The 20977-nt window shown below is 34.9% G+C and overlaps 1 protein-coding gene across 2 annotated transcripts in view; it reads right to left on the reverse strand.

Moving 5' to 3' along the window:
- Positions 1-1886: 1886 nt before the first annotated feature.
- IL7 (interleukin 7) overlaps positions 1887-20977 on the reverse strand; it is a 78881-nt gene continuing 59790 nt past the window's right edge. Inside the window, exons 3-6 of one of the 2 annotated variants that reach the window (XM_003831287.7) lie at positions 14693-14773; positions 13191-13322; positions 11164-11217; positions 1887-8559 (exon numbers count right to left, since the gene is read on the reverse strand). In XM_003831287.7, the coding sequence (XP_003831335.1) occupies positions 8440-8559; positions 11164-11217; positions 13191-13322; positions 14693-14773 (387 nt within the window). In that variant the 3' untranslated portion in view covers positions 1887-8439. The remainder of the gene's footprint in view (positions 8560-11163; positions 11218-13190; positions 13323-14692; positions 14774-20977) is intronic. The other variant, XM_063606832.1, reaches the window with a different exon arrangement.

Genomic DNA, 20977 nt, shown 5'->3' on the forward strand with positions numbered 1-20977 from the left:
CTAAGGTAGCTGTGGCAGAGCATCAAGAAGTGACGCCCTTATTGCAACATGTGGCCTGTTCCCCATGGTAGCACTTTAACTGACTGTCCTCCCCTCCAAGTTTGGAGGCTGTTCAGCCAGAAAGAGTGCCAAGTTGGTGATTATAACTTGGGCATTGTTTCTCGCTGAACAGCCTCCAAACTTGACTATCTGGCTCTCTCAGAGATTCTATGCATTTCCCAATAGCTTTTAGTTATTATTATTATTATTTGCTTAAACTGATTAGACTCGGATCTGCTGTTTGCACTCAAAAATTCTTCAACAACCAAATTTGGTCTAACTTGTGCTTTCCTTTTACAGTGGCTGTAGTAATGGGGGATGTGTTAAAATCATATTTTACAGGAAAGAATATTCAATATACTGAAACAAGACATCTTCCTTAACCCAATCGTAGTGTTAGATAACCACAGACTGAATTTAAGAAGTATGCTTTGAGTATAATTATATGTATCTTGCAGGATGAATTTGAGGATTATCAGTAACATGTATAAAATCTTTGCCACAATCTGTGACATTTAATAGGCCTCAGTAAATGTTATGAATTATTTATTACATAATGTTAGATATATGTGCATGTTAGATGTTGATCAAAAATTTATTTTATTTAATTCCCACCAGGCACTATTTTAGGTGCAGTGAACAAAGCAGTCAAAAATCTGTTTTTTTTTAAGTTCACATCCTAATAGATGAAGATTGAAAAGAAATATGTCAAGCAAGTAAATATGCTTCATATTAAATTCTGACAATGCTATGGAGAAAAAGCATGGGGGTGGTTAGAAGGGAAATGTGAGGGAGGGTGGAAGAGGGTTACAATTTTAGATAGAGTGTTCAGGGATGATTTCATTGAAAAAGTGATATTTGAGCACAGACCTGAAAGAGGGGTGAGCCATTATTGTATATCTTTTTTGTTTACTATACTTGTTTCTTGGATTATTTTCCTTTAACATTTAGTGCTTTCTGTTAGGGTATTCAATGTGATTGATATGTGCAAATGTACAAGAGAGGAAAGAGTATTTCATGAAAAGGGTTAAATAAGTGCACAGGCTCTGTGGTGAGAGCCCGGTACCCCTGGAATGGTGTGTGTGTGGAAAAGAGTAGAAAATTAGTCATGTAACCAGCCAGCCAGATTATGTATGCTTTAGAGGCCATTCATATGACTTTGGCTTACTCAGAGTAAGACGGGAATAGGAGAGTGACCTGATCTGGCTTAAACATATAACCTGAATATACTTTTTAGCCCCTTAATTAGTGAGACATAAAAGCAAGAGAAAATAATTGTCTCCCATTCCTCCCTAAAGTGGTCACAGGTATTGATCAAATTAAGTATCCTTAGCACTCAGTTTTAAAGTATTACATGGTATAATGTAGAGTTGAAGCAAACTGAGACTTTCCTCCCCCACCTGAGTGTAAAACAAAATGATCAATTTCCTTAATAGTGCACTCCAGTCCCCTAATCTCTCATCCTTAGTCCCACTCATTAGAAATAAAGGCATGTTTGTTATCGACTCAACTACTTTGTCTTGTTTAGGATGCAAAGATTAGTCATTAATTCTAGTTTCTTAATATAGTACCCTAATGTTCATAAATTTGCTTTTCATTCTCATTTCCTCCTTCTTCAGTGCAAAATAATCTCAATAGAACTTTCATATATAAGGGACAGAGATCCTTTCAGTTACCTTGAGAAAAAGGGTTTGACAGAAGGTGCATATGGATTAGAACTGGTCCTGAGACCATTAGGTCCTGAGAAAACTCCAAGGACTGGTACATCTGTGGGCCTCTATGCCTCTCTTAGTTATCTGTCCATTCTCTGTTGTCTTCTTCACTGTGGTGTATCTTTTTTGCTTCCCTTTTCTTTCAGCTTGCCAGTGCCCAACTTAATTAAACCTTGCAACTTCCTCTCCTTTTCATTGTGATTTGGAGCAAATTCATGTGAGACTGTGGTTGTAATTCCTGGCGTAGAACGCCTAAATCACCACATCTTTTCAAGCTGCATGACATATATAATAGATCATTAGCCAGCCTGTTAATTAGTTGCACTTAGGAGAGTTGCCCTATTCTCTCTTCCCTTTAGTTGGGACAGAGGAATGAGTTCACATGATTAAAGAACATGGCCACTTAGAAGAATAGTACAGAATCCTTTTCAGGTCATGTTGACATTCCAAGGAATGATTGACATATTTCAATAACAAGTATTTGTTTACATTTTAAGAGTCAAACTAGAAAATTTGAAATTTGCTTGAAGTGGAAATGTAGAAATGTATCATAACTCTTTATGACTATTAATTTAGTGCTGAGTTTCTTAATAGCAGTAAAGTGACAAACTCCTGAGAAATATGTATCCAAACCTTCTGATAAGGAGGCAATGGGTAATTTTAAAACACAAATTCAATATATCTATTATTTTTATAATATAAACATCAGAAAGTAAGTTGACAACATCTTGGCTGGGGGAGGGGCTATGCAGAAGATAAATTAAGAATTTTAAAAGTGAGATTTCAGAAGGTTCTATGTTCACAGAAGGCACGATTTCTATTTTGCAGATGTCATTACTGTCTTTGTAGAAAATCTCACTCCATAAACGCTACAACTAATAAGTGAGTTTAATAATCCTATATCCATAGGATATAAGAACAATATACAAAAGTGAGTCATTCTTATATATCAGCTATGAATTCCAAATTTGAATATTACAATACCATTTGTAAAAGCACACATGTGCATACAAAACCAAATGAATAGTCATGCATATATCTAACTAAATAGTTGTAGAATATGTATGCTGAGAACTATAAAACACTAAGGAAAGAATTCAAAGAAAAACTAAATAGAGAAATATACCATGTTCCTTAATCCCAAGGAAGAACAGAGTACAGATGCCATTTCTCCCCCAATTTAATCTATAGTCTCCATGCAATCTCTGTTGATATTCCAACAAGCTTTTTTTACTGATTTGATAGACTGATTCTAAAATGTACATAGAAAGGCAAAGCAACTAGAATAGCCAAAACAACTTTGAAAAATAAAAACTGGAGGACTCAAATGACCCAATTTCTAGAAATGTTATAAAGCCATAGTAATCAAAACTGTGGTATTGGAGAAAGGATACATAGATCATCAGAACAGAGCAGAGCAGAGCATCCATAAATATGCACACATAAATATAGTCTACCAAAATTTACAATAGTGCAAAGGTAATTCATTTGAGAAAGTAGTATTTTCAACAAATGGTGATGAAACACTTGGATATCCATATGCATAAAATGAAACTTGATACACATTTTATGTCTCATACACAAATAAGTCATGAACCTAAATGTAAAACATAAAACTATACAACTTCTAGAGCAATGGTTTCAAGTGGTAGTAACTTTTGTCTCCAAGAAACAAAGTATAGAGACATTTTTGACTGTCAGTACTTGGGGGGAGGAGATCACTGGCATCTAATGGGTGCAGACCAGGGATGTCACTAAATATCCCACAATGCACAGCACAGTCACCATCACACACACGAAAATGCCAATTTCTAGTCTGGATAAATATACCATGGTTATGTAACTATCTCTTATTAGAGGAACAGAAACTTGGTAAAGAGTGTATGGGAATGCTTTTTACTCCCTTTGCAACTCTTCAGGACAATAGACTATACTTCAAAGTCTAACATTTAATAATTTCCTATTCTATTTCTGTGAAGGCATCATGTACTGTAGCAGATGTATTCTGCTTTGATGTCTTGCAAAATCACTTTGATTCTTCAATTAAATTTATTAAATGTGTAAATATTGCCAGTCATGTATTATATGTTAAAAATTTGAGACCAATAAAATATTTTCAAATGTCTCCTCTTTATAGGAGCTTTCCTGTTTCATCTAACCTAAAATACCACCTTTCTCCACCAATCTTTCTGATGTTCTCCCTATGGAACTTTTTTCTGACTGTTTTCCCTTTCCTAGGGTATATGCTCCATGAAGGCGGGGACTTTGTTGTACCTCCAGGGCCAGAACTGGCGAACTAGAGATGGATGCTTAATAAATATTTGTTGAGTGAATGAATTATATGTATTTGTGTTGCGTCTTCCCAATAAGTGGTCTTTATTCAAACGTTGGAGCTTCAGTAAACCCCTATTTGGCTGTGAACAGATTAGTCTCAATCCTAGTATTTAATTTACCCCGAGTGAAAGTAACACCTTTCTCTTAAGCAGCAAGATGCATTAGTCTTTACATTAAGATTTTTCATGGCAAAAAACAAATCCATTTTTTTTCTTCCCTTTCTTCAGCTCTGGGGATGCCAGGCAAGAAGGAGATGACGGGGTAGATAATGGTTACTTTGTAATTTTCTGGAAGATCATGCTGGTTCTACTAGAAGACTTTTACCTCACGTGATTGGATGCTCCTCAAGCTGAACTTCTTCCATTTGTGATAGTATTTGGACCATTTCTAGAATATGTTATAAGATTTTTATAAGATTGTCTTTCCAATTAAAGTTTTAGGTTAAAGTTCTCATTTGAATCAGATTATTTCAAATATAAGAAAATTTGTGATAAGCATTGAAGATAGAAATTGGCAAACATATGTCCCTCTCCCAGAGATAACAGGTGGTAGGTTATTAAGAGTTACTTGTTGAGCTGAACAGTGGAGGCATACATGAAAGAATGATCAGTTCCACCTGGGAAAGCATGGGAAAGCTTCAGAAAGAATGAAACACTTAGATTGAAGAAAAAGAATAAATCAGTAATCAACAATAATTTAAACAACTAAATTTTAATGTTGCCCCTTGCCTTAACTTTCTTCATGTAAAATATGAATATGAAATTAGTTCACTTTTAGAACAGTATCTTAAGTAACAATGACCTCTCCCCCATTTAGAAAATTGCTGCCTTTCAAGAAAAATGTACTTCATTCTTACCACTTTTTATGTGAAGGATGCAAATAAAACCCCAGATTATTCCCAAGACAAAACGATGATTTAGCACCTTTCTCAAATATTAACTTTATGAGTCTATGACTGCATGTATTTTTATATTTAGACATTAAAAACTGTTAGAATTTATAATTATCAATACACCTACTTGTTTCATTGTCTTGTCCTACGATATTTCCATAGATTCTATTATTTGGTCAGAATCAAAGCCAAAAGATGTTTCACAACAAATGAAATTTAGAAATCAAAGAAAATTCTGCCATATCATCCTGAATGCACCCAGAATGCATGGTGATTTTGAGTACACAAAGTTGGGCCATATTGTCCTAAATTAGTTATGTTTTCTGGTGCTATCATACCCATCTTTAAGTAAATTATTGTAGAAATGTGTTTTCTAGATGATTTAAATGGATATTAATAACAGAATGGCACAATGCAGTTCCTGTAGACTTGCTAACTACCATATGTCTAGCTTTTCCCCTTAGGAGCTGAAGGGAAGACAAAGATCATAATTCTTTTAGGGTAGATAAAACATTTCAAATGAACAGATTATTTAAATTGTATTTGAGATAAAGTACTAAGATGAATCTGGTCAAATAATAATGAATGATGCAGGCTTAAGTGCTATGAACAACTAAGGGAACATACATTAATATTATCTAGAATTATCATGGAAGTCATAGCAATTGAGGAAAAGGAATTGAGATGCCCTTTGAAACTTAAGCAGGGTTGGCGTAGAATTTGCAACAACATTCTAAGCAGTAAGAATGTGATGAATGAAGATTGCCCGTACAGAACACCATAAAGATTATCTGACCTACAGTACAAGATACGTGTTTCTAGAGAAATATTTATATGGCGTGGTAGGGTTAACAAAATGTCCTTCTTAAGTTGGCTGTCAATGAAAGTATGGCCTAAAGCAAAGAAACTTTTCTAGTTCAGTTTTCCCATGGATCAATTTTAAGAAAATTATCTTATTCCTGAAAAGAGTATTTCCTTCAGCATATTCCCTGAAAACCTGTTTTAAAATACTTTTAACCGAAACTCTTTGTATAAAGCAGATTCTCCTTGCTGTTATATTAGCTTTAATTCTATGAATTATATTAACCTCGTGTTAGGTTAGGGTTTTTTAATGTAAAAATGTGTTATATAATCAAATAAGTTTTAGAAATGCTATATTACTATTAAATTTTTTTCACAGCTACATGAATGAGTTTTCAGGGACTTTAATATACTTATATGAATTGTGAACCTCCAAGAGAATATTTAACTCACATCAAAAATAAGTATCTTCCCTCCTTATTTTTTTTTTTCTTTTAGTAGCATTGACAAGGATTAGCATTTCTTGGGGCAAACTTTAGAAAATGCTGACTTAAAGCATTTAAATATATATTTAAAAGAAAATGTTTATTGAGATAAGTCTCTAATTGTGGAGTAGATATACTTATACTCTCCCAAATCATTATTAGCCAACCTATCTTGCTAGTGGCTAGGAAACAAAGAAGGGAAATGCAACCATAAGTGTGTGGGTAATTTTTCCAAACGTTTGGCACACAGTACAAGCTGAGTACACTGTTTGAGTCCAATTTTCTCAAAAATTCAAATCTACTATAACAAATGACAGAAACCAAGGAAGAAAATTTTAATAGCGTTTTTAAACAAGCATTTAAAAAATATTGACCCTTATTTTACCACAACATCAGAGAGAATATATTTTTTTAACACTGTTAGGGAACATTATAGATAGCCTTGAAGGAAACATTTTCAAGGACAGTTTCAAGAGTTTACCTTTAGAAATGTAAATTCCCTCATTTCTCTAACTAATGGTTTACCAATATCTCCAGTAATCAGGGTAGAGGTGTACCACATGGTTGACCATGTTTTATGATGGAAGGAGCATAACCTACTTAGAAAAGTCCATCTGAAGAAAGAAAGCTTGGTGAAGAGTCATTTGCTTCTAAAAAATGTTAGTCAACTCATCTTTCTGGAGTTAACAGTGATAACCAAACAGAAAAAAATACTTGACTCAAAGTCCTGTTAATGGGGCAGTTCAGTAAATTGCATGGAAGTGTATACAATTCTATACAGCTATCGCACCAGTGAAGGTGAAATGTCATATGGGTCAAGGAAAGTGAGAGAAGGCAGGAAGGTGTTACCAACACACACTGAGGGTGTCACCAGAGCATCTTCTGTAGATCAAATAAAGCCCATCAGCACATAACTAGATGGTGATGAGGCTGAGAAAGAGCATGAAGGATGTGAGTTCAGTGCAATGCAAACTGACAGCTATTTGTAGATTCTGGCCTGCTTAGAATAGTGTTTCCATTTCCCTTTATCAGTGAATGAAGACTGCAGACATTTCCAGACAAGTTTCTTTTAAAAGACTAAAATTTAACATAGAAGGTAATGTCTCATATTCATTGTTGGTAATAGGCTATTAAAGGTCATATATTCAATGAAAGTAGAAAATTAAAGAGCAGTGAAGTATTAAAAATCTCATCTTAAAAATTCTGTTGAGATTTATTAACTGAATCTGGCAGTGTTAGTACATAGCTCATTTATTTTATCAAAGGAGAAATGTTATCCAAAGTAAGCAATTTGTAATGCTGTATGAAAATATTTTATATACAGATATAGTGTCAAAATTAAATACACATATTTCATTAATTAAAAGGTAAACATATATTATTATCTTAAAAATATACCTCCCAAATTGCAAACTTATTTAGACAAGTTATAATCTATATAAATGACAATGTAACTCAGTACTAAGGTTTAGCATCCTTAGACTAGGTGAATTTATTTTTATTTTATTTTATTTTTTTGAAATTGTCCTTTTTTCATGTCAAAACATTTGCTATACCATTTATTGAAGGCACTGTGTTACACATTCATGATTAATTAAATCTCTTGAAATCTCTTTTAGGTATCTTGGACCTTGTTATGCTGTTGCTTACTTAAGGTTTATGACTCTCTTATTCTCATGGGCATTATCCATATATCATTGTTAACTCTAAAACATCTCCAGCACAGAAGAAGACAATTTTCACTCTTAATACAGTATAATAGATTCATAGTGAACCATAAAATTATTTTGACAGTAAAGCAATGTCAATTTTGAATCTTTGAAACCATTATATACTTCATAGATTAAATGTCTTGAAATATTTAAACAGGTTTGAAAAGTATTATTGCAACTGATACCTTACATGGATTGTCTTACAAAAATCAGTGCAGAATTATACTGATTGATAAATGTTCACATATATAAGAAATAGTTTGTTGACTGGAGCATTCAGTTTCCATTGTTTGTATTCATCTTCTAGTAATACAATATGCATTTCTCAAATGCCCTAATCCGTTTTGACCATGGTGCATTCAGTAACTTCTAGGAAGCATTCCACTCTGAAAAACTGCATAAGCAGATAGATTCTTGGAGGATGCAGCTAAAGTTCGTGTTTCTATATTGCCACTCCATATTTTTCAGTGTTCTTTAGTGCCCATCAAAATTTTATTCCAACAAGTTTTTATCTCTTGTAGTAGTCTCTTTAGGAAACACAAGTCATTCAGTTTTTTCTGTTCCTTTAAAGATTTATTTTCTTCCTAGAGAATAGAGTTTTAAAAGTTTAAACTTCACATTTTTACAAAAATATATATTTTAAAATACTATTTTTCATCATATTACTTTATACTGAAAAACTGGTGCAATGAAAAGGTAGAATCCTGTGTGACATTTTAAAGACGATGATTTCTAACTATCCTTGTGATAACTGACATGTAGAAAATTCAAGGTTGGTGTGATTAAAGACTTAGGATTCTCCAAAGAGCTATATCAGCTGACCGCCATTTTCACAGTTTAACAGTGGACATAATAACACTGTTTGGAATTTCATGAGAAAGGTAATTGTAGGTTACTCAGTTGAGTTTCTTTAATGTAGAAAAATGTATTTTTAGTGGGAAGAATAATCAACATTGAAAATACTCAGATTATTTTGCCAAAGATAATAAGGATATAGCTGATGGAACTTGTACCCTAAGGTCTCCTCCAACAACTAACCTTCACCAGAGTATGTCAGATGCCTGCCTCATAAGCTAGGTTTTAGCACCTGACAAGAATCTTAAAAAGGGCTACCTGTACAACCTGTAGGAAGAAAGAGATACTTGGCGTGAACAGACATATAAAGGAGTAACTCTGTATAGACTCAGTTATATTTCTCTGAGTCCTCTGACCTGTGAGAATGGGAATAGTGCAGGGTAGAGTAATTCTTCACTTAGATAACAACTAGATGATCACAAATATAAAGCATACCAGTGACTTTTACCCCTTCCTAGACCAGGAGGTGATATCAGTTGTTTGTTTTACACTCTTCACAGTTGAGCCCAGATTTCAGGGTTAAAATCAACATAGTGTTTTCAACAATCACTAGCAAGTAAATGGATGTGCAAGCAATATAAAAACTATTATAACTAGTTATTGGATAACTAGATAATTTAGATAACACGTTATTGGGTATTCTCTCAGTCATATATTGTGCTCAGTGTTTAACATAATTTACTTCATTTTATTTGCTTAATCATCGTATGAACTTGATGATTTGAACTCATTTCACAGATGAAGAAACTGATCCGCAAAGAAGATAAATAAGCTGCTAAGGTCAAGTAAATATAATGACTGAATCTTGAGCTCCTCTGTCCTATTTTTAATTTGGCCACAAATTCAGATCTCTTTTTGTCATGTATTTAGTAACACTAGCACATACTTTTTAAAGAATACATTTCAAAGATTAAACAACAGATCTCAAAGGGAAATATAAAGGCAAACTTTTCATATTGTTTTCAATAAGGGGTCCTGGACAATTTTTTTAAGTACAAATTGAAGTTGATTTGCCTAAGCAGATTTGAAATGTACAGATGTGAAAACTTCATACTTTTCCTTGCACACCGAGAATAAGCATTCACTAAAAAGTAAAAAACAGAGAATCTTGGTTTTACCCCTGCATCCTGGGAAAATAGTTATCTTTTCTTTTCTTTTTTTTTTTTTTTTTTTTTGCTCTGTTTTTTGTTTTTTGTTTTGAGACGGAGTCCCACTCTGTTGCCCAGGCTAGAGTGTAGTGGCGCGATCTCGGCTCACTGCAACCTCCACCTCCTGGGTTCAAGTGATTCTCCTGCCTCAGCCTCCTGAGTAGCTGGGACTACAGGCGTGCACCACGCCCAGCTAATTTTTGTATTTTTAGTAGAGACGGGGTTTCACCATGTTGGCCAGGATGGTCTTGATCTTTCCACCTTGTGATCCGCCCACCTCGGACCCCCAAAGTGCTGGGATTACAGGCGTGAGCCACCGCACCCAACCTTTCTTTTCTAAACTTTCCAAATTATCTTAGTGAAAAGCCTTCAGGGTGATTATATTGCTTTTAGCTTCTGTATTCACTTCAGATGTTCCACTTTGCACAGAATCCCTAGAATTTCCTAAATCTCAGAGTGTACAGGCTCACTTTGCTTTTCTGAAAAGAGTAAGGAATTTCCATGTTGCCATGTAGCTATTGGTCAAATAATGGAAATATAAAAGAAGAATCCATCACTTTTATGAACCGGGTGTGCTCATTTTTCCATGCCTCAACCTAATTAGTACCTATATCATTTTAAAGTTTAGTCAGATCCATTTAAGTATTCTGCCTTATTAAGTCATTCATAAATATTTTCCATATTATTGTATAATTTATCTAATAATGTCTAGTAGTATATGTATAAATATATGTTTATATACTATTATATATTATTTATACTGTACAATCTACACTAATAAAAGAGGTATAAGATAAGTCCTTATTGTTTAATTTTTATTTCTTTACAAACTAACAGGGATGGCTTTTTTTCTTCATGTATTTGTCATCTAGTTAATTTTCTCCTATATAAATTATTTGTTCATTTCTTTTACGTGCTAGCTGCAATATTTTAATGCTGCTTCTTCTAAAAAAAAATCATGCTTTTGTATTTGCCCTAACAGCTTCTATTTTAAAATAGTGGGTTTAAAAATGCAATTTAAAGGGATCAAATTTTTGAGGGGCACCTCGCTTCTCCTTTTATCAATGTTATAATAAATTATTTCAAAACCAGCTATAAGAAGGAAACAATTCAAAATGAAAAATTAGGAATTCAGTTGAGTAAAAACCTGATGAACCATAAGGAAAATTATACAATTATTCTCACCAAACTCTTTGTTGGTTGGGCTTCACCCAGGGCAGCTGGTTTTCTTCCTTTAACCTTAAAAACAAAGTCACATTTATAATATTGAATATTTCTTCATTGCTCCTCCAGTTGTTTGTAATTGCTAATTTTCATATTGCCTTCAGCTCATCTAATCTATTTGAGACTCTACTTTAAATTTCTTATTGTTAAGAAAGTAAAATATTAATATGATTTAGAAATGGAATATCAGGGTAAAGGAAGAAGCAAGATAGTTCAGTCTTCTGAATACCCAGAATCCATAATTTTGTAGGTCTGCCTAGTACTGTGTTAACTACTGTGAGGTATGAAAAATTAACATAGTAGGGTATACTAGCAGAGATAAAACTTGAATTTTAATCAATATAAAAATAAAGTTAACAAATTGTTAAATCCTGGCCATACATTTTATTAAGCTTCACTTATCAGAAGCAAAATGAAATAAAACAATAGTAAAAAGCTTGTAGCATGCCTGGCTCATGAAGAAAATTCAGTGTAGCTGACTGCTTTAACATCTTGCCTTGTTATTTCAAGAAAAAGGTGACTTGTATCAAGTTAATCAATGTAATATAATTTAATTTCAAAGATTTAAATTATTTGCATATTTTCTTTCTCTACAGTTAATTTTGGAACATGATGATCCATACAAAGCTCAATACATAAGAGAAAGAATCACAAATATATAACATACCTAAGACCTTTACCTCTTAGTAGACCAAGAGGTGATATCAGTTTTCCATTTTACACTCTTTTCAGTTGAACCAAGAGTGGAGGCTTATAATCAACACAGTATTTTCAACAGTCACAACTAATTAATTGGATGTGCAAGCAACATAAAACCTATCTGCATTAGACAGTACTTTGAAACCACTGTTAAGTAGGAATGAAGAAATGGTAGACTAGAGTAGGAAGTCTTCATGAATCTTGAGCCGAGCCTTGAAGGCATAGAACAAAATAGATCCAATTTATAGAAAAAAAAAGTAGAAATGCTCTCTAAGGGACAAACGTAAGGACGCAAGTTTGGAAATAAGCTTGGCAAATCCAGCACACTAAGAGGAGACTGGCTTCCATCAAGTACATAAAGCAATGATAAATGAGGCTATCCAAGTTATATAATAGATAATCTACATTTTTATCACTGTCAATAGGATTCAAAGATAATCTTACCATTTTACCTTCTATGGGAAACTACTAGTGCTCAAACAAAACAAAATTCTTTTTTAAGTCATAAAAATGTTATTTAAGAAAATATTTAAAACCATAAAATAACCTTTTGATTTTGTGTGGCAGCTGGTAAAATCCAAAAAGAGGTAAATAATACAAATAAAATAAAGCACTGTATTAAATATTGAAAACTTTTTAGTACTAAGCACTTTACATGTGTTATGCCATTTAATCCTTTCAAATCCCACAATGTAGATATGTTTTTCTGCATTTTGTAGATAAGGAAACTGCTGTCTAGTCTCTAGATGATGTCTTCCATATTTGGTTTTGTTGTTTTAGTTCATAACCACTAGTAGAAAAGTAGGAAAATATTAGCCCTATTTGTATCAAAATTATTTAAACAAGGGAAAATTGTTGGACATGTTTATGTCTAGTTTAAGCCTATAAAGATATTTGTTAAATACATTTGATTTCCTGTTTTATTGACTAGGAGTTCTTGTAAATGTGTACATATATGGATTAAAGCTATTAATAAGTTTTAGATATAGAAATTTACCATTCCACACCCAATATATCACCCTAGTATCCTTGGAAGTTATTATGGCAATGAAGAATTTATTTATTTATTTTTTACTCCCCTTTCACAAACAATTCACTCTAGCCAAGAGATAAATAGGTATTTCCAAACTGAGCCTTTCCTCTTCTAGGATTGAGTAAACATACTTCAACTTTAGATGATAACAAACACTTAGGATTCTATGATAATGGATGTGATCATCAGAGAATAGTGGTATCTTGGCACAGGAGTAGTTAATATTTTTATTCAAAGTAAATAGTCCTTAGCTTACCTGGCCAGTGCAGTTCAACAGTATTGTTGTGCCTTCTGAAACTTTTAATAAGTGGAGATCAAAATCACCAGTGCTATTCATTTTAAGAAATTGCCTCAACTTGCGAGCAGCACGGAATAAAAACATACCTTCCTATTATAGGAAAAAGTCAGAAGGGCCATGGTTCAAATAAAATATTAAGAAATTATAAGCTTTCTTAAGGAGCCTAGAGCTTGAGCTATGTTGCTAGGTAATGCCCCGCCTCCACCCCAGCTTTCTATTCCAGTTAATCATGTGATTGACAAGTAACAGAACTAAAACTGTTTCGCTCCTAGGTGACAGCATGAAGTTCTTAGAACTTGGTTTAATAATTATCTTGACTTTTAAAGTTTGTTTTCTCTATTATGCTTATGTGATCTTATCGCTTATGTGTGAACATATTAGAAGACTATTCAATTTTAAACATGATAACCGAAGGAGAAGACTTCTGGAAGCAACAATGTATTATAAGAGGTATGTGTGGTTTTTTCTTAGTATTTCTTGCATCTTTTGAGCTATGGAAGAATAGCTGATAATAAGAAAATAAAGGACTGTAGTCACCTAAAACATAAGTTTTGCAGATATTTACATTAAGAAATTTTAAAAAAAGAATTTATGGTTGTGAGATGCCATGAGGCTAACTTAGCTACTGTGAGTTTTTAAAAGACTATGAAATAGCACACTTGTTTCTGTAGGGAGAAATGACATAAACTTTTTAGGTTTTTTAAAGTGTAATATTATACCAACTAGATGTGGTAATCATTTAGAGATAAGCAAATATTGAAAGAAAAATTTTCAAGACGCTTCCAACTAAATTATACCAATGACTTATATTTGTATGTGTGCAAGCATTCACATTAACAAGTATTTTTCTGTATAAGAAATTTAGAGGCCAGGCACCGTGGCTCACGCCTGTAATCCCAGCACTTTGGGAGGCGGAGGCAGGCGTATCATGAGGTCAGGAGATCGAGATCATCCTGGCCAGCATGGTGAAACCCCGTCTCCACTAAAAATACAAAAATTAGTTGGGTGTGGTGGTGCATGCCTGTAGACCCAGTTACTCGGGAGACTGAGGCAGGAGAATCACTTGAAACCAGGAGGCGGAGTTTGCAGTGAGCTGAGATTGCGCCACTACACTCCAGCCTGGTGACAGAGCGAAACTCTGCCTCCAAAAAAAAAAAAAAAAAAAAAGAAAGAAAGAAAGAAAGAAAATAAGAGATAGGTGTGTCTTTGAATTCGACAATTCTAGTATTTTCAAGGTAAAAAATAGAATGGTGAAACAAAAAACTTGTTATTTAATAAGCACAGGACTATTTGTAAAACAAAAATATAAAATTGGGCCATAGTATGATTTAATCAATGGGAATTATGTGATCAGGCTGCAAATATTAATAGTATTCATATAATTATCTAACGGAGGCACAAAAAATAGAAGCTTCTATAAAATCAAGCTTGAATGACAAACTCCAAATAATTATCATTACCTTATTAGCATCACAGATATGTCTTTTAAAAAAGTTAAATTCATTATTCAGGCAATTGCTACCAATTTCTTTCATGCTGTCCTGTAATAAATAACATAAAATAATATGGTTAAAACTGAGTACTTTTCTAATATCTTGTAATTATAAAAAATAATAATCTTATAATATCTGATATTTATATGTGCATTTTAAGGAAAATAAGTTTTGCCTGACTCAGCTGACTAAGCATGAGGAATCATTTTCTATAGTTGAAGGATAAATAAGTGTATACACAAATCCTCCCATATTTAGAGCCCCTCCCAGATCCCATAATTGAATCCCAGAATTCTCTAAGAGAATCTGGCTCATCTAGGGAAATAGAAGTACCTATTTTAGAAGTTATGCTTTATAGACAAAGTATTATAAAATGTGAAGTCATTAAGTTGAGATGAACTTAAGAGGTTATTCAGTCAAATTTCCTGCCATCAACAAATAACAAGAAAAGGAATTTATATTAGAATGAAGGGATCCATACAAAGCTCAACACATAAGAGAAAGAATCACAAATGTATAACATACCTAAACCCTTTACCCCTTCATATCAGTTGTCTGTTTTACACTCTTTTCAGTTGAGCTGAGACTACAGGCTTATAATCAACATAGTATTTTCAACAGTCACAACTAATTAATTGGATGTGCAAGGAATATAAAACCATCTGCATTAGACAGTACTTTGAAATTGACAGTGAGAATTAAGGTTGAAATTTATTCACAACATTTTTAGCAATCCAATTTTCTGGGATGGTTGAGGTAGAATTTTCCTGAGACAGTGTAATTATATGTGTGTATTATAAACATAGGAGTGAGAAAGCAGACTGATATGTGCGCTATTTTTTTTCATTTACAAGGAATGTAGTAGAAGAAGGTAGAGATTATCTAAATCAATAATTTAGTTGATATTAGGAAAAACTTCCTAAGGTTTCAGATTTTCTTATGCACCGGGTTGGACTAGCTCTGTCCAGCAAACTAGCAACTCCATGCTATCAGAGCTTCTGGGACTGAAAGCAATCTTAGCCTATGTAATGTCTCCAGAGAAACAGGATAAGAAGTGGAGCAATGGCAGGATTTAGTCATGGGCTTTGAATCCTCATCTGCCTCTCAGAAAAGTATTCATTACTCTTATCACCTGTGAAAAGCATGATGATGTCTGGGTTTACCCTGATTTTAAAATGTATATACTATCAGTTTTATCTGCAAGAAGTGTCTGAATACATACATCTCAAGTGTAAAAGATACATTTTCAATAACTATCTTCACATTGACATTGTACATATTCCTGAAAATTTAGTGGATAATTAATATTTGCCTATTAAGTCATTTTCATGTTGACTTCCCCTTACCCCAAGGACAATAACTCATACATAATTTTTTCTTTGATAAAACATAGAGTATTTAATTTTTACCATGTCATCCTTCAAAAAAGAAGGTGAAACATGTGTAGCTACTCTATATGTTATCTTCCAATTCACCAGAAATATCGTATGAGACAATATGTCACATAATGAATGCCAATTTCTTGCAACATGTTAGCAAATTGCATGACACATGAATATTTAAAAAGCCATATTGGTTAGGTGGCTGTTCTAGGTTATTAATAAAACTTATTTTTGGCAGATCCACAGAAAGATAATGTTATACCAGTTGATTATTTTTTACCTAATGCTTGATATGGAATGTAAATGTGTTACTATACCCTTAAAAGGTTGACTCCTATAGAGGTCACAGTTATTAATTCATCGACCTTAGTACATTTTATTAATGCATCTAATATAGATCTATATGACTGCCAATTACTGTTGCTTTCTAAAATTCTTTTCATTCATGCCCTATCAGAAGAATGGCTCAGAGTAAGAATTATAGATACATGGTGTTGGAAAGAAACTTAGATGGCCATCTTTTGATTTAACAAAGAATAGAATTACTTGACCAAAGTCCCAATAATTGTTTCTTATTCACATGTCACATATGTCCAGATGCAAATAAGAAACAAATCACAGCTAGGCATGGTGCCTTACGCCTGTAATCCCAGCCCTTTGGGAGGCCAAAGTGGGTAGATCGTGAGGTCAGTAGTTCGAGACCAGCCTGGCCAACATGGTGAAACCCCATCTCTACTAAAAATACAAAAAAAAAAAAAAAAAAAAATTAGCCGGGTGTGGTGGCACATGCCTGTAATCTCAGCTACTTGGGAGGCTGAGGCAGGAGAATCGCTTGAACCCGGGAGGTGGAGTTTGCAGTGAGCCGAGATCACGCCACTGCACTCCAGCCTGGGCAACAGAGCAAGACTCTGTCTCAGAAAAAAATAAAAAATAAAAAGAAACAAATCATATATCACATATGTCAAGATGTACATAAGAAACAAATTTCTTCAAATATTTTATAAATATGGAAAATCAAAAGAGAAAAGCCAGGATTATAAGACTGAACTGCAGTATTTTCTAGTATAAAACATGACATTGGCTAAGTTCTTTTTTTTAGGTGAAGTTATTTTTTAATACTTTTGTCTTTTAACTCTTATAGTAGAGGAAAAGTAACTTATAAACTATAATTACAGTATACACTATAATTACATACAAATTCATTACAGCCCTCTGAATTTGACTATATTTTATCTTTATGGTGAATTTTATGCTTTATCTTTACAGTGAGTTATATGCTTTCATATCTTTTCATGTTTTTAGTGTCTTTTTCTTTCTCTATTTTTTAAACATTTATTTTAAGTCCAGGGGTACAAGTGCAGGTTTGTTACATAGGTAAACTTGTGTCATGGGGTTTTTTTGTATAGATCATTTCATCACCCAGGTATTAAGCCTAGTATCCATTAATTGTTTTTTGATCCTCTCCCTCTTCCTACCCTCCATCCTCCAAAAAGCCCCAGTGTGTATTGTTCCCCTGTATGTGTCCATGTGTTCTGATCATTTAGCTGCCACTTATAAGTGAGAACATGTGGTATTTGGTTTTCTGTTCCTGCATTAGTTTGCTAAGGATAATGGCCTCCAGCTCCATCCATGTCCCTGCAAAGGACATGATCTCATTGATCTCATTCTTTTTTGTGGCTGCATAGTGTTCCATGGTGTATACGTACCAGATTTTCTTTATCCAGTCCATTATTGATGGCCATTTAGTTTGATTCCATGTCTTTGCCATTGTGAATAGTGCTGCAATGAACATACATGTGCATGTGTCTTTATAACAGAATGATTTATATTCCCTTGGGTATATGCCCAGTAATGGGACTGCTGGGTCGAATAGTATATCTGTCTTTAGGTCTTTGAGAAATTGACATACCATCTTCCACAATGGCTGAACTGATTTACATTCCCACCAACAGTGTATAAGCATTCCTTTTTCTTCACAACCTTGCCAGCATGTTATTTTTTGACTTTTTAATTATAGCCATTCTGACTGGTGTGATATGGTATTCCATATTTCTCGGAGGTTTTGTTCATTCCTTTTCATTCTTTTTTCTCTACATTTGTCTGCCTGCCATATTTCATTAAGCTCTGAAATTCTTTCCTCTGTTTGGTCTATTCTACTATTAATACTTGTGATTGCATTACAAAATTCTTGTAGTGTGTTTTTCAGCCCTATCAGGAGGATTAAGTTCTTCTCTATACTGGCTATTTTGAACCCTTGCTGGAGAGGTAATGAGGTCAGCTGGAGGAAAGAGGGCACTCAGGCTTTTTGAGGTTTCAGCATTCTTGCTCTGATTCTTTCTCATTTCTGTGAGCTTATCTAATCTACCTTCAATGTTCGACGTTGCCTACCTTTTTTTTTTCCCCCCCTGGCACAATTTGGCCAATTTTCCATAGGGCTGCTGTGGTTTGCTGGGGGTCTACTCCAGTCCCTAGTTGCCTTGGATTTTCCAGTAGCTGAAGGTATCACCAGTGAAGGCTGCAAAACAGCAAAGATGGCAGCCTGCCACTTCTTCTAGGAGCTCTGGCCCAGGGAGGTATGAACCTGTTGCCAGGTGGAACGCACCTGCAGGAGGTGGCTGGAGATCCTGGTTGGGAGGTCTTGCCCAGTCAGGAGGAAGAGGATTGGGGACCCACTTATAGAAGCAGTCTGGCCATGCTTTTGTAGAGCAGCTGCGCAGTGCTGGGGTAACGCTTCACCACCTGTTGGCTTGGGCTCTCCAAAGCCCACAAGCTGGACAGGTTCAGTACCCAAATAGCAGAGATGTCAGCCCACCCCTCCCTCTGAGACCTCTGTCCCAGGGAGTTTTCAAATCTCTGTAGGCCAGAGAACACCAGCGGGGATGGCTGGAGGCCCTGGTTGGGAAGTCCTGCCCAATAAGGAGGGATGGCTCAGGGACCTGCTTAAAGAAGCAGTCTGGCCACGTGTTGGTAGAGCAATTGTGCTGTGTTGGGGGATCCCTTCTGCCCGATCGGTTTGGACTCTTCAAAGTCTGCAGGCTGAAAAAGGTGACTTGCCCAAACAGTGAAGATGGTGGCCTTCCCCTCTCCCTGGGAACTCTGTCCCAGGTAGGCACAACGCTGCTGCTGGTGGCTGGCTGGAATTCCAAGCCAATGTGTCTTATCCTTTGAGGCACCATGGAAGTAGGGCCCACAGACCATCGCTGCTTGGCCCACTGGATTCAGCCTCTTTCCTAAGGGTATGCACAAGGATCTAATCTCCTGCTTTTCTGGAGTTGCAGTTACTTTTGCCGGGAAGCCTGAAGGTGGAATATCTACAGTTCCTGGTTCTCCAACATGTGCCTGAGCAGCTGCTCTGCCAAGACTCCCGTATCTCTGTGTATTAGACTGAAAGCCCTGGTGGAGTGGGTTCAAGAGGGGATCTCCCAACTCGAGGTTGCAAAGATTCGTGGGAAGAGTGTGGTTTCCGGGGTCACACATTCACTCACCGATTCTCTGGGCAGGGGAGGTTCACCTGGCTGGGTGTTGTGCCCAGGTGGGCTGTCGTCCTGCCTTTGTTTTCTATGTTCTCCATGGGTCAAGTTGTTTCCTTGATTAGTCCCAATGCGAGTACTTGGATGTTTCAGCTGAAGGTGCTGTATTTACTCGCCCTTTTGTTCCTCTTTGTGAGAGCCACTCACACTAGCTGCTTCTAGTTGGCCATCTTGGCCACTTCCCCACTCCTTTTCTTTCAAGTTCTTAAAATACATAATGTTCTTTACATTTGTAGAATTATATCTTCTTTAATTTCAGCATAGTTTTCTTCTATCTTTGAATTTTTAAATTACATTTTAAGTATCTTCTTTAGAAACACTAATTACATAAAAAATGAATCTTCTATTGAACTTTTTCTTTTCGTGTATGTGTGTACACACGTATATATACACAAACACACAATTTCGTTTTGTGTGGTTTTTACCCATCCTGTCTTTCATATGCCTGTTTTAATGGAGTATTCATTTCTGGTTTTTATGTTAGTCTCTGTATTTCCCCAAAATCCAAAGAACATTTGTTTCTTTCTGGTTTCTTTCATACTATATTGTTTTTAGCTCTTTTTACATTGGTTTCTTAGAGACTTCACATTTTCCATTGCTTTCATGGATAATTAAACTTTGGTCTAGATACTTCATTTTCCTTTTGCCTATTTTGTGTTAATTCATTTGTTCATTTATTTTGCTAGTACCAGTGCATAATTTTCCTTTTAAATTTTCTGATTATTTTTGAAAAGATGCTAAAGTAGAGTAGATTATTGTTCAGCCAGTATTTAACATCTAAACTCAACAAATGAGAGGATGTTTTCATTCCATATGGCTGATGTAACAAATTACCAAAAATTTGGAGGCTCAAAACAATAAAAACTTATTATCTCACATTTCTAGAGGCTCTGGGAGAGCATGCATTGTTTGCCTCTTCTATCTTCTGGTGTCTGCCAGCATTCCTTAGTGTTCCTTGGCTTGTGGCCTAGTGGCTCCAGTCTCTGCCTCCATCTTCACATCACCTTCTTTGTGTGGGTGTCAAGTCTTCTCCTGCTTTTCTCTTAGAAGGAACTTGTGATAGCATTTAGGGCCCACCAAGATAATCCAAAATAAACGTATCACACCAACATTCTTAATTCAATCACATCTGTAGATTCCTTTACCTTATACATTTTCAGATTAGAATTTTTTTATCTGGGTGGCCATTATTTAGCCTACTACAGAGAAGTATGCTCCTCTGTCCATTAATGTTGAGTTTGTCCAAAAGACATGTGGTAAGAAATTGATGCTTTCAGTACAGTTTCTGTGGATCAAGAATTTGGAAGCTGCCTAACCGGGAGCTTCTAGTTCATCTTTCA

The sequence above is a fragment of the Pan paniscus genome, chromosome 7 (assembly GCF_029289425.2).
Source record: "Pan paniscus chromosome 7, NHGRI_mPanPan1-v2.0_pri, whole genome shotgun sequence".
NCBI lineage: Eukaryota > Metazoa > Chordata > Mammalia > Primates > Hominidae > Pan > Pan paniscus.